The 26,500-nt window shown below is 48.4% G+C and overlaps 1 protein-coding gene across 2 annotated transcripts in view; it reads right to left on the bottom strand.

The window, feature by feature from the left end:
- Positions 1-1,738: 1,738 nt before the first annotated feature.
- LOC4805321 (la-related protein Larp4B) overlaps positions 1,739-26,500 on the bottom strand; it is a 39,394-nt gene continuing 14,632 nt past the window's right edge. Inside the window, exons 2-8 of one of the 2 annotated variants that reach the window (XM_001361703.4) lie at positions 21,846-21,898; positions 18,533-19,721; positions 16,979-18,463; positions 3,757-3,919; positions 3,425-3,681; positions 3,143-3,346; positions 1,739-3,076 (exon numbers count right to left, since the gene is read on the bottom strand). In XM_001361703.4, coding sequence (XP_001361740.3) covers positions 2,819-3,076; positions 3,143-3,346; positions 3,425-3,681; positions 3,757-3,919; positions 16,979-18,463; positions 18,533-19,612 — 3,447 coding nt within the window. In that variant the 5' untranslated portion in view covers positions 19,613-19,721; positions 21,846-21,898 and the 3' untranslated portion in view covers positions 1,739-2,818. Of the gene's footprint in view, positions 3,077-3,142; positions 3,347-3,424; positions 3,682-3,756; positions 3,920-16,978; positions 18,464-18,532; positions 19,722-19,799; positions 20,255-21,845; positions 21,899-26,500 lie in introns of those variants that run through there. The other variant, XM_033377481.1, reaches the window with a different exon arrangement.

The following is a 26,500-nucleotide window of genomic DNA, read 5'->3' as shown; positions in this document are numbered from 1 at the left end:
TTTTCACGATTTTCGCAAAAAATCATGATGGTTACATCATTAAATTTTCAAAAAATCGGCCTGATTTTCGAAGTCGACATTTTGATGCCGTTCGACAGTCTGGATCCTCGCGATCCTGGGACAGTTGGTCCTGCACCGATCTGGCCCTATTTGTCTGAGATATAGCCTTCCGAAGATTTGGATTTGCACATCTTTGAAATACTGTGTTTTTCCGAAAGTTATATCTCTGCTATACGGCAGCCGATCCGGACATGGCATGCCTCTCCGTGATCGGGAGAGTCCTGCCAATCGACTGCCATCGGAAAAAGGGACATCAATTTTTTCACGATTTTCGCAAAAAATCATGATGGTTACATCATTAAATTTTCAAAAAATCGTCCTGATTTTCGAAGTCGACATTTTGATGCCGTTCGACAGTCTGGATCCTCGCGATCCTGGGACAGTTGGTCCTGCACCGATCTGGCCCTATTTGTCTGAGATATAGCCTTCCGAAGATTTGGATTTGCACATCTTTGAAATACTGTGTTTTTCCGAAAGTTATATCTCTGCTATACGGCAGCCGATCCGGACATGGCATGCCTCTCCGTGATCGGGAGAGTCCTGCCAATCGACTGCCATCGGAAAAAGGGACATCAATTTTTTCACGATTTTCGCAAAAAATCATGATGGTTACATCATTAAATTTTCAAAAAATCGGCCTGATTTTCGAAGTGGACATTTTGATGCCGTTCGACAGTCTGGGTCCTCGCGATCCTGTGACAGTTGGTCCTGCACCAATCTGGCTCTACTCTATAGTTTTGTCGGCCGATGTAGGCGTGCGACGGCTTCCTGTGATCGAAAAATGTCCCTGATTTATTTGAGTCCTTATCAAGGATCAAGGACATTTTCTCCAATCAATAGTATTTAGTTTTTTCCGCTATTTGTGAACCGATCTTTTTGTAATGGGAATATTTCCCCCCGATAAAGGATAGAGCAAGGGTGATTTTTCAATAGTTTTATTCATCAAAACATAGCTTAGTCTAAATAAATAAAGAGGAAGACATTTGTATCTATCTTAAACCTAACAGCAACGTGATCTATCTAGAATCTAGTAGTCTAGTCAAAGTCCTTGTCGTCGATGTCCAGGTCGAAAGGAGGACGAGGCTTGTTACGTTCCCATCTTCCAAGAGGTGCGCTTCTGTCCTGCGGGGATACGATTCTGTGTGGGTGGAATAGGACTCGGTCTGTCTCGAAGACGCCTCGATAATGCTTGAATAGGACTCCGCCTGGCGGGGGAAATCGGATGCGACTCGGTTTGTGGCAAAGCGTAGGGTAGATATGCAAGTCCCCTGTGATGGTAGATATTTTCAAAATATGTCCACAATTATATACTGATTCACTTACGAGTCTCGAAGCTGAAGCCTAGCGTTTGATTCGGGGGAGTATGAATGCAGGGGCGACCGAAATTATATCCTGCTCTCTGTTGCAACGGACGGGACGCCACATTGTGGACACAGCAGCGGCATCATGGCTATGGACAGCAGCAGGACAGCCAGTGGCTGCCACTGCTCACCGAGGAGCACATCCCTTGGACCAACCGATTGGACGAGCAGCTACTAGAGGGATGGATTGGCTCATGATGGAGCTGTGGTAGCTGAAGACCCAGAAAGTTCCTTTGGCATTGGCGACATTTTCGGTGTATGTAGGCTTAGCTTAACGCCCTGACCACCCACCAATCAAACATCAATCAGATCAATGCTCGGGTTGTTTTCTTTTAACATTTTTATTTGAAACAGCATACGCGGTAGTTGTTCACATTAAGAGTAGATTTTAAATATTTTTCCTTGAAATATACACGCATATTATGTTAAACGTATTTTGATATATGTATATTTGAGTGTATATGCATTAAATAATTCAATAATTTACATTAATCAAGCCCAGCCTGCACACGCCCGGCTTTGGGCTCTGTCGAGTGCTCCGTCAGCAGTAATCTGTCTGTCTGTCGTCGTACATTTGCTTTAGCTGCATATAACATTTACATTTAAATACATTCAATAAACAGTAGTAGTGACATATACACCTCCTATATATGCAAGTATATATGCAAGTATATTGTTTTATATATATGTATGTGTATGTGTGTTTGTGTGTGTGTGTGTATGTAGATAAAAGCATTGCCAAGCTGTTGAACAAATGTACCCGAAATGAGCTCGGATTCGTTATTTGCATGTGTAATACTTGAGAGAGGTGTTTTGGGTGCGAATGTGTGGGTCCGGTATCGGGTTTTTGTGGTTTCGGGGTATCGGTTGTCGGCGTAATTAAAAGCACAGGTTGAAATACGAGGCATAACATACCCCTCCCTAATAGATTTAGACTAACTTACGCACTAGAAAGAGGACATAATGATGTATACAGATTGATTTAGTCAAATACACATGTATGTATGTATATGCATGCACATAGTGTGTACATGAGTATATACGGGTAGTAGTGGGAGGAAAGAATATATAAAGAAAGAACCCAGCAAGAATCGAAAGCGTCGCGTCTTTGTATGGGTTCTCAACAAATTTGTCGATTCAGATCAGAAATCGAATCACTGTAAATATCACAATTTAGTTAACACATATACAATTATAATTATAATAACTAAAATAAGTGTAAATGTACGTAAGCTGCTCGTCATTAACAATAGATGCTACCGATAATTGCATTTACAGCAGCTGCCCTTACAGGTGGCAACCGTCGAAGCCTAAAGCCTAACGCCTAACGTCTCGTCTCGTCTCGTCTCTTTTCGTTTCGTCCTGATGCTACACCTTGCGCGTAGGAGATCCTCTGCCTAGCCCTGCAAGGCGGTGACCTCCTCCTCCAGATCGGCATCCACTTCGTCAATTTTGGAGCCACTGCAGCCGCGACACTTGCAGCAAATGATGCACGGGGCAGCCAATAGAAGTAGCGGCGAGGCCACCAGCAACAGAATCCCAAAGCCAGCAAAGATCCCGATGACCTGGGCGCGATGCCACACAACAGAGGCCCGCGAGTGGCCCAGCTTGTTCTTGCACGGCCCCTTGTCGTAGTGGCGCAGCAGGAAGTCGTCCTAAGAGCAGAAAATATACAGCGTTAGCTACTCGCCGACTCGAGAACACATCTCGCCGCCACTCACATCCAGACTGGCCAGGCAGTACCAGCAAAAGACGTGCTTGCAGCGCTTGCACATCATCTGGGCACAGCCCTCGTCCTTCTCGATTGGCACCGCGCACATGGGGCAGCACTTGATGAGCTCGTTGTCGAACGGAATGCCAATATCGTCCTGGCCATCGGCAATCAGGCGGCGACCGAATTCCTCGCAGCCAATGTTCGGATGATACTGAAATGGCAGGATTGGGCAAAGGAGAGAAGGATGAGTGCCTGCTGGGCTTAGGCGATGAAGAAGTCCCACACTTACAGCCTTCTTGCACAGTGCACAGAACTCGTCCTTGCAGGAGGGGCAGTGCACGGACACTGAGAGTACGGCTGCCCCTGGAGTAGGTCCGCCCTCGCCACCGCCTGCGTCCGGCTGTGGTGTGTAGTTCTGGGAAGTCGATGGCGACTCGTCCATTTGGCAAATGGCGCTGGTTTGTCCATGCGCTGCTCCGCCCACCATGCAGATGGTCTCGCAGCCTGCCCGCGGGCACCAGGTGCGTGTCTTGTCCAACTCGATTTCTATGAGTAGGCGGTGGAGGAGAAGGATACTTGGTTTTGAGATGTACTTGAGAGTGAATTACGCTTGCTTCATACCTCGATTCAGACGGTAGCGATGGTGCTTCTTCAGCAGATTCGTTGTGGTTAGATTCGCGATCTCGGGAACGGAGATTGCGCCCTGGGCCGGGCACTTGGCGTCCGGGCAGGAGATCTCATAGGCTCCCTCGGATATCTCGAACTCCACGTAGGCGCGCATGCACTGTGGGATGGAGGAAGGAACGCCCAAAATGTTATCAATTAGCTGAACAATTTTCACGTCTTCAACATAATCCAATTTAAGCGGCCACAAAGGATATTCTCGTGTGTACACATGTATGTGTGTCGCCCTATTTTTGTTCTCCCCGCCTCCAAATATCTGCCTTGGTTGAGGGCAAAAGTTTGCCCAAGGCATTTAGCACACATTTTGTTCACATAGTTCGGGGACGACCGCAGAACTGCGGCTGTCAAAATGATTCCATTCGCCCCCCTCGCACAGTGGCACTGAAAAGTTGATGCCTCAGCGGAAGCTTTTATAAATAAAGATTTAAAAAGTTTCGCCCTTTCCTTCCGCTTCCCGTTGCCGTTTCCCACATTAAAGTAATGGGATTGCAAACGGAAGGGAGCCCCCGGAAGCCCCGCAAACGCTTCGACACCCCAACCATATTTCGCCCTTTTTTGCTGGGATGCAGGCGACAGCGCAGTTGAGAAAAAGTTTCCCTGTCCGCAGGACACAAAGTGTCTCCTGCGGCCACTCTGCTTGTGGCCAACTTTCTGTTTAGCCGTAAATAATTAAAAGTGAATTTCCCTCTCTAGATCGGGCTGTGGCTGTAGAGCCAACTTTCTGTTTGTTGGCCAAAATGATGAACATAGATATTCCACTGAAATTAAAGTTTTCGTTTAAAGCAGCTGCCAGCCATCGCCCTCGCCTCGGGGTAATCCCTGTGCTGAAGGCTTTACCTGGCCATCAGTCACAGCAGCCGCAACACGCTTTGTGCTGGCGGTTCGGGAGAGCCAGATGGCTCTGTGCCATGGCAGCCTGCTGCTGCTGCCACAATTTAGTGGCCTGCAGCAGGGCCCGTGCAATGCTGCGCAGGGCTTCGCCACATTTACTGCTCTCAAATTTATCGATGCACCAGGAGATTTGAAAAAGTTTAATTAAAATGTCTGCAAATCAAAGGCCTTCAAGGAATTTCAATTGAAAATGAAAATGTCGCCCCTCAGGCACGGCCAAGTCACAAACAGGAAACATTTATGGGGCACATTTGGCAGCAAGGTCCTTTGGTCCATTGGCAGAACAACAGCCTCCTGGGCGGGCACGGCAATCGGCAATTGTGTTGGCCATTAAAAAGCCAACTGCCACAACAAGATTCCAAAGGCCACACAAACACATGACATGCGTATAAATTTGTTTTAATAATGTTCAGCCATAAAATATACTTATACGAGTTTGTACACATGTATGTAGTATATGTTTATTTATTTCCCAGAGACAGAGTCAGCGTCAGGGCCAGGGACACAACGTTCTGTGGGCAAAAGGGCATGAGTTTATACTCGTAGTAGAGATGGTCATGGATTCCCAGAACAGTTTGATTGAAAACATCCCAGACCTGAAAACTCGGGCTTCAGTGCTAAGCCACTCTGTGAGGGAGAAAGAGCGAGTAGATGGTACAGCCACGGGCCATATTTATCCTTATTATGGGCATAATTTGTTGGATCATATTATTCTTTATGATTGGACACAAAATCCGATTGTTCTGTTCGGGCAAACCTCAGCAAGGTTTAAGCAATTTTCGTCGTCGTGTTGCCGGAAAAACCCAGGCCCGCTGCCATCCCTATGGCTCCCCCCGCACCCGCACCACTCGGTGCCAGCATTTCCATAGTTATTGCTGAATAATTCTGATAAATGGCTTCAGTATAAATTTTACTTTCGGTCTTTCTCGCTCTCTTTTTTTTATCAAGAGGACTATTCAAAAACATTTCCTTGCCTTCCATTCATTCGATGCAATTTCAAGGCTTCGCTTGGCGGAATGTTAAGTTTCCGTCGCTTTTAAGATAATTTTTTTCACTTGATGGAAACTCAATCAAGGAGATTTCCGCTTGGGGAAAATATGAAAGAGCGAATGAAATGAAGTTTGAATAGGCTATCCGCGAGCGTATCGACTATGGGATGCCTCCTTATTTAGGTTTTGTATGGGACCGAGAGTGCAAAAACAAAATACGCACAGTGCGGGATAGCTGCTCGGCTCGAGTGGCGCCTGATAAGGATGGCTTCTTTCTTTCTAAGAACACAATATACCCAGGGGTATATAAAGTTTATTGTAGCATACTCTTCTGCGACCAAGACGGACTGGTAATTGCAGGCAGAGAAGCGGAAGGGGCAACATGCATAAAAAGCATAATGAATGCCACACACACATCAACACACGGTGTAATCCTGGCACAGATATGGCCAATTACACGCACGCTCGCACCGAATGAAAGGATCCGCCTGTCCGCTTTAATCTAACTCATTAGCGACGACACTTTAATTAATATGCCACCTCGTGTCGCCTCTCTGCGCTGCCAAGATGTCAGGCAGGACATCGCGGCAGCCACTAAATGAATTGCTCTGACAACGAGCCGGAGACAGCGCGGGACGCGTCATAAATGCAAATTTATGGCAAATGATTACATTAATGTCGTGGTGCTAGTCGAGGTCCTGGTCCAGGTCCAGGTCCAGGCCCTGGTCCTGGTCCTGGTCCTGGTCATAGTCCGGGCCGTAAACTTTTAATGCCGCATTCAGATTTAATTAGTGTGATTTACGCTGGTGGCCACGGCGACGTGTTGAATGCCAATTGGCAGAGCAGCTCGGATTAACATTAACGTCACCATCACCCATCAGATGGCATTTGGCATCTAGCAGATATCATGTGTTCCGACTGATCTATTTATAGTGTGACAGCAGCAGTGGTGAATGGTGGGTGGTGAATGGTGGGTGGTGGTTGGTTTGTGGTAGGGCCATTAAGTCAATCCAATAACAAAGGGACACAATGACAAAGCGGCACTATACGTGGGAGCAACATTGTCTGGGCCCAGGATATGAGACGACACAATCCGCTTAGCATTAGCCGTATTCGCTGTGACTTGTTTGTGACAATCTGCAACACACACAATATTGTGTGGCAGTGGCAGTGGCAGTACCAGCAGCTGTGGCAGTGGCATATGCGGTTTGCTTTTTAAATTCCGCCTGCAGCGAACGGAATAAATATTGCAAATTTAATGATGCTGCCTTCAATTGAAATGCAAGCGCAGCCAGGGACATAAACATTTATAAATATATGTATTGTATGTGGATGCAACAGGAATGCAATGAATGCAACCGATTCACTATACAATCAAGAGATATTCTTCCTTACAATGGAATGTGTTTCTTGCCCCAACCAACTCCCAATGGAGCGCATTGATGCCAACAGTTGAACAGGAATGGCATTCCGAACCCTGGAATGGCATCCTTCATTCCTCGCCACCAGCAGCACAATTTCAGGAGTCTCCCGCTTCAATGACAGTTCGAATCCTTCCCCCCTTCCCCCCTCTTGCTATTCCGCTCACATGTCCTGGCTGTCATAAGGGCTTCAGCACTAAACAAGCAAACAACCTTTTCGCTGTGTTTGTCGGCGCTCGCACTGTTTCGGTTTTTGTGGAAAAATTGAATTTAAATTCCATGTCCAAGGCTCCACTTCCGGATCCGTTGTTAATGGTCTCCCGCCCGCCCCGGCAGGAGAATTGAATTTCAATTGATTGGAAATGCTCGGTCCACGACAAATACCCAGCTCTAGAGTTCTCAACTATTTCGTTCCAAACGAAACGGAAGGGAAAATAGAAAAACGTTGAGGCTGGGATTTTAATTTAAAATTTTTGCGTCAGGCTAAGCGGATTGCCGCTAAGTCGCTTTTCCATCCTTCCTTTCGTCGTCTGTATTTTTTAGTTGAAAATTTATTTAAATTATGCTAAAACCTTAAGAGGCACAGCCCAAAGGGAGAGCACGAAAAGGGGGTATCTATGATACGGACAGTCGACCCAAAACGCCAGCACCTGCTGGTCCCTGGTTCAGTGACCGACGAGATCCTCTGGCAGAGGGAGCGGGAGCCACGGAAGGTTGGGTTTCATTTCCGGTCTAGACAAATCTCAATCGACCAGAAATATTTGACAAACATTGCAATTTGCATTGGCAACTGGTCCGACTGGTCTGTTTCATTACAGCGAATGATTTGCCAGCAGGAAATTGTATTCTCCAGCTGTGAGTTCTCAGAATATTATCATCAACCCGATTGCCGCAATAGAATAGGTAAATGACGAGAATAACGGACAGACAAGTAAACGATCCACGGCACTCGCTGAGAACAGACTCGTCCACAGCTCAAAGTATGCTGAGAATTAAATTCTACGCCTGGGGACTGGTTTTGCCTCCACCAGAGTGGGGCACGCTAGCCATTTACTCATCTCCGATGGCTGGAATCCAATTGCTGCAACATATGCAGGGATGTACATCAATCGCATTCGCTGGCGCGTGCCTTTATGCGACATGTCGCGAAATGGGAGGAACATGTTGCAGCAGCCACGCGAGAAATGTGCAAATGCAATTTGGCAACATTGTCAGCCCTCGACGGCATCGCAAATTGAATCAAAATTCAATTTGACAACGAAGGGTGCACTTTTGCCAAAGTTTTACACCTGATCCTGCAGGGAGCGTAGTCAATTAAAGATAAAAATACAAATAAGTAAAGAGAAAACGACGCACACATCAAAAGCAAGCGAAACTTTTTCCATTTTTGGCCGGGAAGTCGCTGCTACGCGGAGAGAGACGGAGACAGACGGACACAGACGGAGAGAGAGAGAGCAAGTCAAATATTCGAGCGCTGTAAATGATATAAAAGCACACACCTAACCAGATCCAGTTACATGTTCTCGCCCCCTCCCTGCCTGCCTGCCGCAATATGCATTCGCACATCTTACTCTCCGGGAGAAATGCCGAAACTTTCGTATGGCAAAGTTTTATGCTCGTCCCACAATAAAATACCCAGCGAGAGAGACAAAAAATAAGCGAAACGAAACGAAACGAAAGAAAGGAAGCTGTAAAGCAAACACCAACTAGCGGTTTCTATGCGCCAACGAACAAACTTTTGTTGCCAACCATCCCCCTCCCCCTCACCGGCCGTTCTTTGGGGCAAAGTTTTGCTTGTTTGCAACTTGTTTCGCTTCTGTGCTGCATGTCATCAAAAATGAGAACAGAAATATGGAATGTCTGTGGTGCATTCGGCCGCAAACTTTGTGGCAAGTAGCTGGCTCTTCCACTTGCCACTCTTCCAGCATTACTTGATGCTCTTTAATACTCGTACAGCAAGATTCCCTTTGAAGGATCCATGAGAGGGGGGGGAGGCTTTGGGGGCCGGCAGAGATTTCCATTTCGAGAAGCTACTGACACTGCCACAGCCCCAGCTCAAAGCTGAGCCACAATTGAAATGCCGTCAAGCCAATGTGTTCGGACTATAATCGAAACCACACCGCACCGCACTCGCCTCAAAAGGCCCCAAGCACAAGCCAATGCAACAGAGCCGCCCACACTCCACCACCCCACCCCCTGCTGAGCAAGGTCAGCAAAACAGAACAGGACTCCCAATCAGAGCCTGCGGCCACTGCAGGAGTCCTCAGAATCATCAGAACCTGGGCCACAAAACCTGCTGCTGCTCGTCCTCCCCCCCGAAAACGGGGTGGCTTTCGGAACTACTCCTAAGCACCATTCCATTATCTATGACCGAAACATTGCCTACAGACGCACTATGGTCCGAACGACCACTTTTGTTGGCCAAAATTAATAACTCCCGAACGGAACAAGATTTTTTCATTTAGTTTTTTGTATTGGATACATATAATCAATAAGAAATGGATTTAAGAAAAAAAATGGGTGTGGCACCGCCACTTTTTTTAATAATGCAGATTTAAATTTTTAGTTATAGTGAAAAAAAGTATTAAGCATATTTTATTTAAGAAAACGGCGTTGCACGACTAAAAAAAATTTTGATTTAAATAAAAATAAAATCGTTTAAAGGTTTCCGTAAATTATTGCCGAAATCCTTGTCTAGAAGCAAGGTAAACGCCTCGTTAAGTGAGATATGTGCCGGCTTTCCGACTGGGTCCTGTACAGCCTTACGAACTTAGTTAGCATATTTGGACATAAAGATAAATGTATTATAACAAAGGCTTGTGGCCAATCCACATATTTTCGTTCAAACATCTTTGAATTTTACCGGCATTTGTTCCGGTATGTTGCCAAACGGTAACAAATTTTCTTGCTGGTATCTTCAAAAGCTTTATTAATTTCATATGATATGTCGCCTTAAGATCCGTTTTCAAATAATTGATAATTTTACCCTTCTCTGAATTCCATTCGGCAAACAAATCTGCATTTTGGAATTTGAGGTTATGCTCTATTAATGCAAATTCCAAGAATTGTGGTAAAAAGTGGCATTTCTAACTACATACATTTCAAAAAGAATTTATTAATCTACGACACAGAAAAGGTTTCAGGGTGGGACTAGGTAGGACTCACTTTGTACACCTTTTCAAAAATTAGTTTTCATTACAAGTTGGCACATGTTGAAGGCCTCACTTTAACCTTCAATTACGAAGACATCAGAACTACTAGAGACAGTTAAAAACTCAAAACACGTAGTAAGAACCCGACAGATTAAGATTCATCAAAAAAATTTAAACACGTCTTGGCGTTTTTCAATTTTTGAGATATCTAAAGTGGTTATTAATTTGCCACTTTTTCCCTTCACGTGCTTTACTATAAAAACAGTTGGGTTGCACAGCTGATTTTGCGAATGTGGCGCCATCTATGGAAATTTCTGGTACGCAGATTTAATGGTCGATCTTTTTCTAATGCGGAGCGATCAAAACCAGGTTTCAGTTTTGACTTTGAAAAATTAGGTTTTGGCCAACAAAAGTGGTCGTTCGGACCATAGTGAGACGGCAGCAGCTTTAGATGTACCGTTAGTTTGTTCATTGCCTGGCTCATGACGCTCCCCTCCTCTCTCTTTATCTTACGCTCAGCTCTACTAAGAGCGCTTTGACGCCACGTCAGAAGAGAAGACAAGCAAACGAGTGGCGCCGAAAAGAGATCGCGTCTCGCTCTTTTTCGTTTGCTTTCGGCTGCCAGCAGCACCAAAGCTGCTCTCGCGCTCTAGCTCTCTCGCGCTCAAAGCTTCACGTGCATTTAGGGAACGATCTAACGCTTGCACGAACTTGTCGCGAAACAAGTCTTGAATTGTCTTCAAAGAACTTTTTATCCTGCAATTATGACAGAACACTTGAGGATTCAGGAGAACCATTCGGCCATCGCACAAATCCCTTAAACAAACCCCAAGAGTCCACAAGCAGCTTTGGGAATTGGTCCATACGAAAGACCTTGCCAAAGCAATCGATTCGACTGTCATGTCGAGCGACTGCTGCAGCTTTTCCCATCCCTTTGCCATCGACCACATGCCGCTCATTATGTGGCCAAAACATTGGGCCCCTCCGGCAGGCACTGGCAATTGACCAACGACTACCAGACACTCAGCTGACCAATGCAGTTGTCGGCTTTCAGTGCCATTCATGAGTCAAACACTTCCGCTTTGTCCAGCCCACACACACACACACACACAAATAGAGTGATGGAGATGGAAGAAGGACACTGGGATTGAGGTTTTGGCCATGCCAATTGCCCCCAGCAAATGATGATGCCTTTGCAATTTCACTGCCAATTTGCTGCATTAATCGCTCCACAAAACAGAAGAAGGAACAAACATTTGCCAGGCAATTTGCTACGCGCCCGAAATTTCAATTTCTTTCAACAGAACAACGGGACAAAACGAAACATTTGCATAGCAAATGAGCAGAACAGAACCAAAAAAAGTAAAACAGGCCAAAGGTTGGGGCTATATTCTTCAGCGGATTTGGGCAATTTTCGACACGTTAACAGCAACAGCTGCGGGACAGATCCCCAATAAATCGTAAATCTATTGTTGTAGAGTTGTAGTGCTTTTAATTCTGGGAAAAGATGAGCTGCAAGCCGCACGACGAGAAAAAGCTGAAGCTAAAGGGGAAATGACGCTGCCTGACCCGAGCGGAAATTGCTTTTGCTGGCACCCCTTTTCGGGGGGCCCCAGAGTTCCGCCTGCCTTTGCCTGTCGGGGAGCAGGCCAAGGGGTGCCCCTGCCCCTGCCCCTGCCCCGGACCCTCCCTCTGCAGCCGCTTCGGCCATAAACATTTACATATTACAAGCACTTTTTTGTTTGGTCCATGCCAGTCACGTGCTCTCTGGCTTTTTATTTGTTTTCCCGTTCTGCCGGAAAATGTTAAAATGTTGGGACTCCGCATAGAGGGAATGTCTTCCCTTAAAGTTACTCTCTCTCTCTAGCCGGCAGTCATAAATTTCCACTGCCAGGCCTGAGTGTATCTACAGGGGGCTTCTTGGTTCTGTTGCTAGTAAATGTACCCAAGTCCAAATGAAATCATTCCCGCAGCTGCCTCCGAGAATGACAGTAAATGGAAATGATTTCAAATTAGATCCAAGGGTGCACTCACTACGCCCTTGAATGGAGCTATATTCGACACTTTACGGGCTTCCGCCAAGTCCCATAATCGAATAAGGTCGGGTTTTCTCTGCTACTTATCCCCTGAATGGGGAATTTGCATTTCTAGATTGAACCCAGATTGATGCCATACAAGTTCTATGGGAGGTTTTTCCGGAGGAGGAGCTTTTTGCAATTACCATTGGCATTGTGAATGCAGGAGCTGCCACCACACCCCACATATTTCTTTACTTGGGGATTAATAGATTCAATATTCTTCAAATGCGATTTAGAGCTCCGACCAATGTTCGTATACCCCGAATTAATCCTTCTCTGTAATTTTGTTTGCTTCCTGAATCCAACTTCGCTCCCATCTCCCTTTTGTGTCCCCCCCCCCCCCACCCCTCCTTCTCTCTGGCGCTTTCTCTCTTTTGAATTTTGAGTACTTGACAGCAATTTGCTGTGGAGTTTTTTAATTGCTCCCGCGAGTTGATTCGCTTGGCTTTTCTTTTTGAATCTCTCGTTTCGTACAGACCCAGACCCACTCCCCCTCCCACTCCCCCTCCCTCTTCCATTCGCATGTGTAAATGCCATTCATTCACACAGATGTGTGTGTGTGTGTGTGTGTGTGTGTGCTGTTACCGCTTATGGGTACAGTCAGCAGGTGCAGCAGCTTCTCTCATCTGCCAAGCTCCAGGTGCGCGCTTTTTCGTGTTAATTTACTTTTCAGCTTGTGGCCAGCGCCACCGCAGGAGGGGCGGGAGAGCATCTCAATTAACTGCAACGAAAAAGGAGTGCCAGCAGAGAAAGGGAAATCCTGCCACATCGCCGAGTAATGAAAGGGACAGACGAGGCACAACAACAAACAAATTTGCAAAAATGAGTATGGAATGTAAGCCAAACAAATAGGAGAACAGACCCCAGGGAGAGGCCTTTTCAGCATTTCGCACAAAAGAACAGGCACATATTCGTCCAAAAGTGGAATGTGCAAGCCTTTCAATACGTTGCCCTCTCTGCGGCGTCTGGGCTGGCTTTAACCCCTGGACGGATGGCCCGAACTCCGGCCAAAGGGGGCCCTAAAGGTGCTGAAGAGGACAGGAAATTAAGGCCAGACGACGACGACGACGACGATGGTTCTCTTTTGTCTGACCTGACCCACTAAGTGGATACGATACCCATACCCAGCCCCTTACCCTTGCCTCTGTCTGAGGGTCTCTCTTGTTGTTCTAAATGTATTACTCTCTCTCAGGCTTTCTCTGTTTCTCCGACTCTCCACGCTCCACACTCCACACTCCACAGCCCACTAACCAACTCAAACAGATGGGCGCCACCTCCTGGGGGGCGACGAATCCGTTCGTTCCTCGAGCACATCAAATGGCAGAGCTTAAACCTCATCGCTGGCGCATAAATTTCCACCAGTTTAGGGGCCCCTGCTCATCCTCCGGCCCTCGATGGAAATGAGACTGGGATGCAGCGTTGCCTGTCCATTGGAGCATGTTTAATAAGCGTCGCCATTTTTCATGCGCACGAGGAGCAGCCTGGGGGGCTGCCATGCCTGCCATGCCAGGCAAATGACGACGAGCAGAGCAGCAACTATGAGAACTATGAGTGGCACGTGGAGACTGTAGTGTGTAGTGTGTGTTTTGTGGCGCGTGTGTGTGCTCCCGGTGAATCCAGTTGCAAAATGTTTGAACAGGATGTGAAGAGGAGTGCTGTGCTTGAACAAAAGCTGAATGCGACTCCCACTCGACAGAGAAAGTCAAGGGATTGCAGGGAAATCTGTGGAAGTCTTCTGTTTTTATTCCATTCAAGTCATGCACACGACATGCATGTGCATAGGTTGTTTTTCGCACTTGCCGAGCATTCGCTTGTCGCTGCACTCCGCAGGATCCAGTAACTCTCTCCGGAGAGAGTTTTTTCTCACTCGTGAAGAGCTGTCTCTGCTTTTAGGGATACCCCAATAGATGGAACATCTAGCAACCATTTGCGTTGGGTGTGCTTCGACTAAATGTAATTATGATGATGCTGCACAAGAGTGGCATTCCGTGCTCCATGCTCCGTGCCATTCCACGCGAGAATATCATGTATTCCCGACATTCTGCTGTTCTGGCCATTCTGCTGATGTCGTATCGCCCGTTCCCCCTGCTTTTACACGGGAAATTTGTCAACTCAGTGAATCAAAAATGTTTTATGGAGCGAGACAGGCATCAAGCTGGAGGCAGCCACAGCGACAGCGACGGGCCGAGGGAGGGGGAGAACGAGAAGCAAACAAATGTAATTTTGTTTTGCCTTTTCAATTAGACGAATGCCGCGAATGTATGGCCAATGTTTGCCAATAATTTGCGGCATGCCTCAACAGCGCCAACAAACTGAAGGAGCCCTGACCCGGCAGCAGTTGACAAACGGCCGACAGCAGCCAGGACACTCCCATACATCTGTAGCCATCGGACACGCCCCAAGGACGTGAGGGCCCGGGCCAATAGCTCACGTACGGCCAGCGATCCGACCACGTTTCAGCCAAGTATATGTCTCTCCATCCGTCAATTTCAGGCCAGCACAGAGGAGGGCCTCTCCTGTCCACTCTCTCTCGCAACACCTGCACTCGGCGTCTCGCAGGATGAGTGCGTGGACTTGCAGCCAGCAGGAAACTCACTTATTTAGGGACAGCCCGCGTCTCGTGTGGCCTGAGAGCACTCTCTCTGCTGCTTAAGCGTGTGAATTTTGGTTAATTTATTTATGCTAAAGAAAGACTTGGGTACACATGGCAACAACAGCAACCAGAGCTGCCACTGCCATGGCCCAATCATTTACTTAATTATTTAAAATGCTGCATGCACTTTGTGCCTCCCTTCGTAGAGGCTCCAGTGTTGCAGCTCCATGGGGCCGAGCGCTGTTAGGGCAAGCGTTTGTCGCAAATTACTTAATCATTTTGCAAGGGCAAAGCAGGAGCTGCAAGGACAGCATCTCGGTTGAGTTACCTTGCAGCCTTAAAGCCTTGAAGCGCACCTGTTCCTGCCTGCCGTCGTCTTCCTTGCTTTCATCTTTTATATTAAATTCTTGCTCTATGAGCAAATTGCTATGCAAATTCTAGGAATTCTAGGATGCTGGTGCAAATGGAAACGATGATGATCATTGGCCTAGTCTTTGACAAGTTTTTTCTTCACCTTTTGACCTGCTGTGAAAGATATTTACTTGGAAATGGCAGGACGGGAAGCCATTAGGAATGTTTTAATGAAATACTACACGTTCTCTGAGAAATCTTTGAGATGCAATTTAATATTGAATTAAGTCACGAATAAACATGAGAACCCCTCGACGCAGTCGTAAGACCCCTTGAATGTTCCGATTGGGGGAAATCATTTCATGATCCACAGACCGTAATTGAAAGTGCGCGTACGTACATCGAGAGATCAGCCTCATGCACGGGGGTGACATCATTCGATTGGAAGTTAAGTTGGGATCTGACGCAGGTAAACCTTCTAAAATATACGTACACCTTCGTGACTCTGCGATCAGGGGCAGACAAGTATCTAAACGCCTCTAGGCATGCAACTGGAACGTTACGTCTTTGCGATCTATGATCGTCGTCTATGTGTCGACTCGTAAGATTGTCCTCAGTGGCTGATCTTCCGCTGGCTTGGCGTTCTCCCTTACGTGTCTGTCCGTTATTCGTGTCATTTGCCTGTTCTATTGCAGCGCTCGTGTGCACAGAGAGAGAGAGAGAGAGAGAGAGAGAGACGCGCTCAACTCGATTAAGGAGGTTCGTAAGAGAGAGATGACGGGAAGATGGGTGATTATTTTTGAGAATTTTAGTGGAAATCTAACAAATATTAACCCAAACCCGACATACGATGTATTTAGTCAGGCGGCAATCCTAAGGAAAAAAGAAAATCTGAGCCGAGGGGCGCTGCCGCATGACGAGAGGCCTGTTTAACCGTCCTACGGGCCAATTATTGAGTATTTTATGATGGCAAAGAGTGTAAATATATGAGACAATGTGGTCCAGGCAGTGGTATATGCGCTTAAGCTCTTTCTGTGGGTTTTAAGCGATATATTCACCAGTTTAAGATGGGATAACGCATCCTTTACGAGTTTACTTTATCAATTCTGTTTGTAGACCAAAGCCATAATTAAAGTGCTCGGCAAGCCGTAAAGGTGATTACCAAATGGAATGTTGGACCAGGCAGCAGTCGCAATTTAAGCTGAATTTAAGCCATCAAGACCGAGTTTATTTATACACATATTCAGAACATATTCGCACACATTTCTCCAGCTCCCAGTACCCTACTCCCTGATTCCTGCTGCCCCCTTCATTGGGCGGAGAGCTGCCAGCTACCAGCAGATGCGAAAGAATATTGCGTTTGCCTTGGCGTCATTTTTCAATTTCTTACCAGGGCTCCAGTGACTTGCCCTTGCCCCAGCCCCTGCCCCTGCCCAAGCAATAAGAAAGCCAACATATGCACCTGTAGCGGTGTGGCGGTGTATCTGTGTGGCGGTGTAGCAGTGTATCTATGTGGCTTAAAAAGGAAAATCCCCTGGCTGGAGCTTAGCGGACTTTTCCCCCTTTTTTCCCATTTTTACGATTATGTGTTCGCTGAATCTTATCGAATTTCCAATCCAAGGATCTCTGAATATTTATGGAATTTTCTTTAAGGTGGAGTCCCCCGCCCGCCCCGACTACTCACCTCAATACAGAACTGACAGTCGCACTGCAACAGGGACATGGCCTCGCCCGCATCCTCCACGTCGGTCAGACACAGCTTGCAGGTGAATGGCTGGAAAGTGCTGGTGGGCGTGGCCGATGGTGTGACCTCCACGGAGGCGAGCATCTCGCGGCGCTGCAGGGTGATGCCGTCCCGCACGCAACAGGCCTGGGCCGCATGATTGGCACTGGCCATCGACAGCAGGGAGCTGACGGTCAAGGGATAGGCATGATTGGTGCCAAACGGACCGAGCTCCCCGCCAGTCGCTGGCGACTGCTCCAGCTGCTGCTGTTCCTCCTCATCCTCCTGTTGCTGCTGCTGCTGCTGATGCTCTTCCTTGGCATGGAACAGATTGTTGTTGGAGCTGGAATGGAGCGTGGCCGTGGTCACATTGGACGGGGGACTGGGGCTGCTGGAGGGCGCCGACACCGCTCCGCCGCTGAGTCGGATCTGGGCATTCACGTTGATGTGCGGCTGCTCCTCCTCCGTGCCGGCTGCCGAGTCCGGGCGAACTACGAATCCGTTGGCCAGGGAGTAGCGCGACCCGGAGGCCGCCAGAGACAGCAGGCTGGAGCAGCGGGAGCAGGTGGCCCCGCCGTGGCCGTTGATGCTGTTCACGCTGTTCCGCAGCCGATTGAGGGGTCGTATCTGCTCGACGCCGGCGCTGCTGAAGATCCCGCTGCCGTGGCCGGCCATCGAGTGGCCCTGGCTCCGGCTCTGGGACAGGCTTAGGCCCTGACTGTGACTCTGACTGTGACTGTGGCTGTGGCTCTGGCCCTGCCGTGTGAGGGCCAGGACCGTCTCGCATTTGCGCAGTCCCGTGTACTGGACAATGGACTGGGACTTCTCTTGGTGGAGGCTGCTGGCGCTGCCCTCGCGCCGCATGATGTGCCACAGCTTGTGCTGGACCACATTGAGGGAGCTGCTCGATCCGCTGATGCTGAGGCTGCCCCTGGGCCCATGCCCGTTGGCTAGCTGCTGGGGGCCGGCCGGATCCCGGAGGACCACGTCCTGCTCCGAGGGTGTGCGTGTGATCCGTATCTCCGGCGAGGCTGGACGCTGCAGGCCAGTCTCCCGATCCTTTTCCCGCTCTCGGCCGTTGTTGCTGGCCTTGAGGCCCACGAGGGATTTGAGAAAGTTCTCGAAGCGACGCCGTCGTGGCAGCTGTCCGCCCCCGGACAGCCCCAGCGAGCTCTCCAAGTCTGGAGCCAGCCCTCCCACAGAGCCGCCGCCGCCGCCACCGCCTCCTCCGCCACTGGGGCTGCTTGCTCCGCCAGCATCGCCATTCGCCGAGGAAATGATGATCTTGTTGCGCGTCTGCGTCTCCAGCAGCGCCACCGTCTCGGCCTCGTGGGCGTGCTCGTGGTGGGACGTGGCATGCAGGGAGACAGAAGCGGAGGGGGCCTTTTGGCTGGCGGAGCGTTGGTGCTGCTTTGTGTTGGCCAGATTGTGAATTGGCGACGAGTCCTGGGGAAACAGAAAGACAAACAAGAAAGATTAATCTGTTCCCACAGAGTGGCTTAGCCGCCGACTCACCCGCGAGTCCTGTTCGAGCTCCTCCTCGAGGGCACTGTAGACGGGCGCGTACCAGGAGTAGGATAGCTGCTTGCGGGCCGTGTGGGCCGGGGGCGGTACGGCGCCTCCTCCTCCTCCTCCACCAGCGCCTGCCGCGGCGCCCCCCACACCAGAGGTAGCCGTGGGTGAGGTGAGGCCCAGGCCGTGATGCTGCTGATGCTTGTGCGGCACAAGCTTCCCACCTGCTCCTCCTGCTGAAGCGGCTGTAGATCCTCCTCCTGCCCCGTTGGGAGCGTAGTTTGCGCCGGCGGTGGTCACCAGATTGCTGGCGTTCGTGTGGCTGTAGCTAAGCGGCAGACTGCGCCGCTGCTGCTGTCCGCGCGTGGGCGGCAAGTGCTTTGTCGTCTTGCGCGTCGTCCGCTCGCCGCCAGCGCCGTAGAGGCTGCTGTGGTGCTGTCGTCTCTGGTGTTGGCCCAGACCCAGACCCAGACCCACACCCAGCTCCTTCTTGGTGAAGATGAGCGAGGCGCTGTTCTTGCTGAGGCGAATCGACCGCTGCTTGTCCACCACGGTGGCCTCGATGTGGGTCAGCAGGGGCACCGTCTCGGACAGGGGCAGCAGTTGGTGCTGCGACGCGGCCGCTGACTCTGCCGGAAAGTTGATCACGAAGCTCTCGGCGGCCTCATCAAATACGCTCGCCCTCGCGGCACTCACACAGTCCTCGCTGGACGAGGGACTGCTGAGGGAGCTCCGTTTGTTGGCTGCTCGGGAATGGGATTGGGAATGGGCTTGGGAATGGGCTTGGGAATGGGCTTGGGGGGATGCTCTGAGATCTGGCGGCTGGTGATACGTGACGGCCGAGCCGCTGTAGCTAATCTTGTTCTCTACCAACAGCTCCAGGGGCGGCAGGAGCTTCGAGTTGGGCGTTGCGTGCCTCTGCTGTGGCAGACTCCTGTCGGGGTCAAGTGGTTCTGTCGGGGTCTGGTGTAGTCTCTGCTTCTGCTGCTGCTGCTGCTGCTGCGGCGTGGCATGGGCGTGGGCATGCACTTCAGTCGTCTGCAGTCCCGTCGATGCAGACATTGGCGGCATTGGTGGCCTCATCCTGGCTCAGGGAGGAGCTGCACGTGGCTGTGTGGCTGGAGAGCGAACTGGTGGTCCTGCACAGATCCTTAGCCGTGCCCGGCAACGGCAGCAACATCTTGATGAAGGCCTGCAAGCGAGACACCAAAAGAGAGCTATAATAACTACAGATTTCACGAATGGGAATAAAGAAAGCCTAAAGTTATACTCAGAGCCAATTCTTGTCTGGTCTGGTCGGCCCAAATTGCCCCTAAGCGAACGGACACACTCGTTTGGGAAGGGCACGAGCACGAGGGGCATTCAATTCGTGCCTCTTCGTTAACAGGTTGTGCAAACGAGTCACAGACCAGGCCTAGAGCCCATCCATCCAGCATTCAAGAGTCAACCACTCATCCATCAGAGAACACAATCGCTACTGTCTGTTGGCAGCTAATGGCTAATGGTTTCCATGGCAGAGTAATCTGATTATGCATAATTATGCAAGGCAGGAAAGACGCAGCTGCAACAGGGCCAAATGCGAGTCCTTATGGAGTGGAGTGTGCCTTTAATGGGAGCCAATTGGAGCTCGTATTTCTAGAAATACTAAACAGCAAATTGCCACCTCAACAAATTCCATGCAACGTTTAGGGATGCCTCCGCATTTGCCACTGCCTCTCATGGGATTTATGCCTGTGCTTTTCCACCATCCATCATCCATCATTGAATTTTGAATTTAGAATTTGTGTCAACTGTCAGTCTGTCAGGTGAAAAGGTGAAGGGTCAGGTGGGTTCCGTTGTGAGGCCTGGCCGCATTAAGTGGCTTTCAGTGTTACCCAATCAATCATGGCCCAGGCCGTCCGCCAGGGGTTTGGCTTTCGCCCACAATCCATTTAAATGTTGTTCGAAGTGCAACAAAGGCAAGTTTAATGGAAATTAGACGGGAAAATTCGCGGGTGCCAGCCAGAAACTAGGCAACGGAAATATTCGCCGCATCCAGCCGTGGCAGGTGGCCAGGATGCTACCCAAGGACTCCCCGGACAATGGAAATTCATGCAAATTGATAAATGGCATGGCGGAAAATTGAATTTTAGATAAATTCTACAGGAAGCACATGGATTACAATATTCTGGCCGAATATTTAAATTATTTGTAATAAATATTCAACATAACAATCGGGGGAATTACCAATCATTGATTGAGGCTAAAAAATTATTGTTTTGGCTTTAATTTGCTTCAAAGTTCTGAATATTCCCCCTTAAAGAGACCTCCCTGTCTCCCTCTCTCCCTCTCTCTCTCTCTCTCTGGCTGCAATCCCCAGATATCCCCCAAATGTGGTCGCCTGGTGGCCCTGTTCATTGTTCAGGACTGAAGGTAATGGCATTTTCCCATTAAGTTCAACTTAATTACGAAGGCAGGGAATTGCTCACGCTTAAGCTGCCCCACAGAAAGGGAGAGAGGGAGAGCGGCATCCGAGGAATGTGGCTGTATTAATTTTTGGCATGCCACTGCCTGGAGGAGCCCCCAATCTTCTGCTCCTCCCGCGACGCACCGCGCACCGAAGTATGCAACGGGAAAAATGCGCATTACGCATAATTGCCGAGCGCGAAGGAGGAGGAGGAAGAGGGAGTGGCATGGAGGAGCACAGAGCAAAGGAGCCACAAACCGCAGCAGTGGAAAATGTGAAAGATAAATTGCTTGCACCCACAGAAGCACACACACACACACAATCGGCTGCTGCTTCAAGGCCAAATGGGGCAGGGGGCATGGGGCCGGGGGGGCAGGTGGCAAGTGGGCGGACATCTACAAGACACATTTGCCGCCTGGCTGACACTGACTGGGGTTTTTCTACTGTGGCATGCCCCCGCTTCCGCCCCAAAACCGACTTTCTTTTCTTTGTTTTTTTTTTGAGGGGGGGGGAGTGGGGTTTGGTGCAGAATTAATCGCTTTCCTCGCTCATAGTGAAATGCCGAAATTTGTCTCGTGTTGTTTTTCGTGCATTCCCATTAAACGCCATTTAAGCCACGTTAAGAGGAAGCCCAAAGGGCGGGCAATTGCAAAACGAAGATTGATGGAGCTCTCCCGCTCTTGGAGGCTCTTGGCCACCAAAGAAACCGAAGAAATCGACAGCAATCGAAGTGGAAAGTGGAAAATCTTCGACTGAAAATGGTCCAAAAGGGAGCCCAGAAGCACACACACACACACGCACACACACACACGCACACTACACACCACACACACAATGAAAAGGACATACAATCAATAATGTATTACTTACCATAATTTAATCTGCCAGAAAATGCACTCAAATGCCAAAGTTCTGCTATGAAGCTGGAAATAAAACAAAAGGAGATGGAATTAGGAATGATTTTGTATTATAAATAACTCGATTTGGGGGATAAACAATGGAGTTCGATATTTACTAGGCATGAGACCAGAAAGCCGATTACGAGAGGAGCTACTGGTTAAAATAGTGTATCTAAATCAAGTGTATTTTGTGTGCTGGTAATATATGTAAATATATGTGAGTTGCTTTACGCAAAACCCAATCAAAAGATGATCAACGATGATGCGATACCTCGAAAAAGGAGAGCAACGATGATGCCATCCCTAAGAAACGACTGTCAACAGAAGGGAAGCCATGATGTAAGAAAAATACATATTTATCCCACATTTAAGGAATATAACGGAACAAAATATGAACTATTAAACCTTAACCAAATAAAGAACCCCACATTCGAAGGCGATAGAGCAAGACGATCGATTCGAAGACGATGATGGGTCGGTTCCAGACGGCGTCGGATTGAGGAACTAGAATCCAAGACAGACTAAAGACGAGGACGGGCGAGCCGAGTGCCAGCGAGTCTTCGACACGAGCCCGACAGATCGAAAGAGCGAGAGGGAAGGAAAGCTAGAAAGCAGCGAGATGAAGAGAGAGCACGGGAGAGCACGGGAGAGCGGCTGCAGAGGCTGCTGCTACGAGAATGCGGTACAGTGGGCACTGCAAACAGGGACAGCCTATCACTTCCTGCGGCCCCACTGACCTTAGTCTATGGACCTGATTATGTGATTAAGTCAAGGCTAAGCAACCCTAATCGGGGTTCTCCAAGTATTAATTTTAATTGCTTTTCTCTGCGTGTGTTCATAAACCTATTAGCGGTGGTATATTTTCCTCGGCGACTAATTAGGCAGAGCTGTGCCCAGGCACACCAGAGCCCTGAGAAGTGGGCTATGCTTTATTTATGGGGACACTCTCTGCCAGGGACAGGCCCTCAGCGAGAGGGGCACAGCGGGCATCCCATCATTTATCAAGTTTCAACGATTATAGATGATGGCTTTTTCCTGATGACAGCGTACAATCCGCAGCGTAATCACAGCCAACGAAATGGGGCAATGGAAAATGGTAAATCGAAAATAACACGCAATTGCTGACGTCTTTGGGATGCAACAAAACAGCAAAAACAACTTAAGTGTGGCCATCGGACGTCTGGTGCACGGAGCGTATGCGTGATATGTGTCGTCCTGCGGGGCAAAGGGAGACGCAGACGGCAGTCCAGAGACATGTGCCAGCCAAGCACTGCCCAAGCGGCTTAAGGCCTTGCCGGGCGGGGCTCAGAGCTGCCTCGTGGTGCAGCGATAGAAGCCGCAAATTAATCAACATTCGCCATGAAGTCGCCCAGCTTTGCAGTGGGATACACAGGATATCCTTTAAGCTTTGGCTGCATGATTTGTATTGTTATTTTGGGGCAAAGCAATACAAGTGTCTCTGGAATCGAGTCTATCAAATTCAAGCGACACTAAGAGCACACAGAATACCCTTTGAAAGACTCACAGATATCCTTTAGGATCCACAAGCACTGAAGGGACCTCCACAATCACAAACACAATAACACTCAAAAGTTGTCTCCTGCCAAAAACGAAGGCAGCTCCGATCGGCTTTGGGGCCTTAGTTCGATTGAAATCTCAATCGCGGCCCACACGCAGCCAAAGTGACTGGCGATAGCCTGACGATCGGATCGCCATTAGCATCGCAAAGTAATACTTTGTTAGACTAATAGATAATCAGAGACAGATGTTGCTTACACAACGGAAATGGGGAGGGGGGGGGATACATCTCGAATACTTTGAATAATCATAGGAGGGGCACTGCCAGGCAGACGCCCTCTCTGCGGGCCATCCCCGGGGGTGGCTGGAAAGGTGAGAAGTCACCGGTAACTGAGGTCCTGCCTGCCTGTCTGGGACATGGAGCCGCTATTCAGGAGGTGCACGTATCCGTAATGGGAGCCTTTTCACTTGCCACACCCCATGGCGGCAAGAGGCACTTGAAAGTCTAGACGACGGCAGGGCTCGAGCGAAGGCCTAGGCGGAACTCTTTAAGAACGAAATTAAAGGCCTCTGCAAAATCTCAATCTCACAGGACACCACTGCAGTGGCACTGCCAGTGGCAATGCCAGTGGCAGCTGTCGCTCGCTTGTGTGTGGCAAAGCCGCAAACAACACAAAAGCCACATCGAGCAGTCGCTTCGACTTTTGCACCAGCAGCTGTCGACCAGCAGCTTCCTTCCTCGTTTCCATTAAAGTGCCAATGGCAGAGGCTCTTGGCCAGAGGCATGATTTGCTGAGCATTATGTGTGCTTCCCCCTACAAGTGAATGGGGAGCTAAGCCACACTGGATGAGAGAAAGGGAAGGAGAGGGAAGAGGGAGAGGTGGAGGTGGAGAGCAGCAGGGCAGCAATCATTATCAGATGGCTTAAAGATAAACGATTATATATGGTACACACATCTATAAATGTGCAACAAATGCAAATGCAGTCACTGTAGCCGTCTTTGTGACACTAGATTTTGCTGCGAAGAGAGAGAGCACGATGTCCAGTTCGATAAACTAGTGCTGGTAAACGTCGTGCAGCAGTGGAACATATGTTTTCTTCTTTCTGGCCCTTGAAGTGGGGTTTTCTCGATACGAGCTGCTCCAAAAGTGGAGGAGACCTTCGCTGAGTCTGTGCTGAGCCACTTTCTTCGTCTTTTTCTTTCCGTTTTTTACAAATTAGAAACACTGTAGAGACACCTGCCGCAGCGCAGGTCTCATGGGACTGTCTTTGCTTTTGAAGCCAGTCCAGCCTCAAAGTGAAATGTCATACGGCCATAACATTTCCGGTTCGAAAAAGTCATAAAACGGCAAAGGAAAAGCGTGGCACAGAGAGCCGGGGGCAGAGCGGGACTCCCGGAGGAACTGCAGGAATATTGCAAAATGCAAAAGGACGTGGGAGGCGGTGAGGCGGTGAGGCGGCGAGGCGAGGCCAGGCAGATGAAACAACAGAGCCAAATGATGGACAGAAGCGGAAGAGCAAACTATTCCAACGGCAGGACAACAACAAAAAAGCTCACGAACTTTTGCCGAGAGAGGGAGAGAGAGAGGCGCCACATCCTTTGATGGCAGCTGTACCTTTTTCCGTGCCACAGACATAAGCTACGATAATGTGCAACAGAGAGGAGGGAGCCGCCCCTCTGGCTATCCCAGAGCAGAAGAGTTTCCCCATTCATCCAGAGAGTTCTCCATTCGCCATTTAAAACTTTCCCTTGAATATCACATTTGTTGCAACAGCAAAAAGTGCATAAAAAAGAGCAAATAAAGAGGAAAAGAATCGCTTAAATTGTCACCGCTTTTGCCTGATTTATAGCCCTGGGCCAAATTAATTGAGAATAAAAGCTGAAACGGAGAGGGGGGGGGGGGGGGCCGAAAAAAGCACCGAAAGCCAAAGGCAAACAACAGTAAAAAAGTAAAACAGTAAAAGCACAGAACAAAAATTAATTGCACTTCTGAACTTTCGATGCGATGCTGTTTGTGTTTTTCTCTCTTTCGCTCTCTGGCTCTCTGGCTCTCATTTGTTACAGAAAATTCAATTAAACAATTCTGAAATCGTATAAACAAAATCTACCCCGTTTGGGCTAAGCCGCAGTGGGAGAGGGGGAGAGAGGGAGAGGGCAGCGCAGTGGGCGCCATAGTTTTTAATTGAAAAATTTGCAATTAAAACTCTTGTATGCATATGGAAAACGAGCGGAAAACGAGCGGGAAAACGAGTGGAAAACCGAACCGTGAACCGTTAACCGTGAGCGATCAATGCAGCGCTTCAATGTGTATAAATTATATGCAAGTCGGCAGCAAATTAATTAAATCACTTCGCCACAGATTCAATTACACTACACGGCATTCAATTAAGCGCATAAATGGGGTCTCTGCTCCTCTGGAAATAAACTGAATAAATTTCTGACAGCGTCGGGGGATGGGGGGAGTGTCCAGGATAATCCCACCAATAAACAGTAGCATGTGGCATGTGGCAAGTGGCAAGTGGATGGAGCACATAACATGCCAATGTTAAGTATTGACAGTAGCATAGCGGAAAAGTCACCAAATACCTATGTGTTGTGGTGCGGGTGTGGCACGCAGAGGCACACAGATAAGGTGTGCCACCACATCACACAGTTATCCTGCCTATCCAATCATTGGCCCCAAAAAATAGAGAGAGAAAAGAAAAGAGTGTCGTGCTTACAGCACGTTTCGAAAGAATAACAAAATGACTGCTAAGCCAGACTGGGAAAGAGAGACGGGGAGAGCGGCGACACGTTGGACAAGCTATGTTTTACCTTCTTTATTAATTCTTATTTATCTATTTCTTATCCTCATTTATTTATTCTCATTTAATTATTTTTATATATTTATTTCTTATCCTCATTTATTTATTCTCATTTACTTATTTTTTTTTATTCATTTCTATTTAAAAATGTATTACTTTTTTTATTTAATTAGTTTTGTGTATATTTTTATTTATTTATTTGTATTTAATTAGTTTTATATACATATATTTTAATTCATTTATTTTTGTATTTATTTTCATTTAATTAGTTCTGTATATATTTATATTTATTTATTTTTTAT

Source organism: Drosophila pseudoobscura, chromosome 3, assembly GCF_009870125.1.
Source record: "Drosophila pseudoobscura strain MV-25-SWS-2005 chromosome 3, UCI_Dpse_MV25, whole genome shotgun sequence".
Taxonomy (NCBI): domain Eukaryota; kingdom Metazoa; phylum Arthropoda; class Insecta; order Diptera; family Drosophilidae; genus Drosophila; species Drosophila pseudoobscura.
The sequence above is the reverse complement of the archived record's forward strand: the minus strand, read 5'-3'. Positions and strand labels throughout refer to the sequence as shown.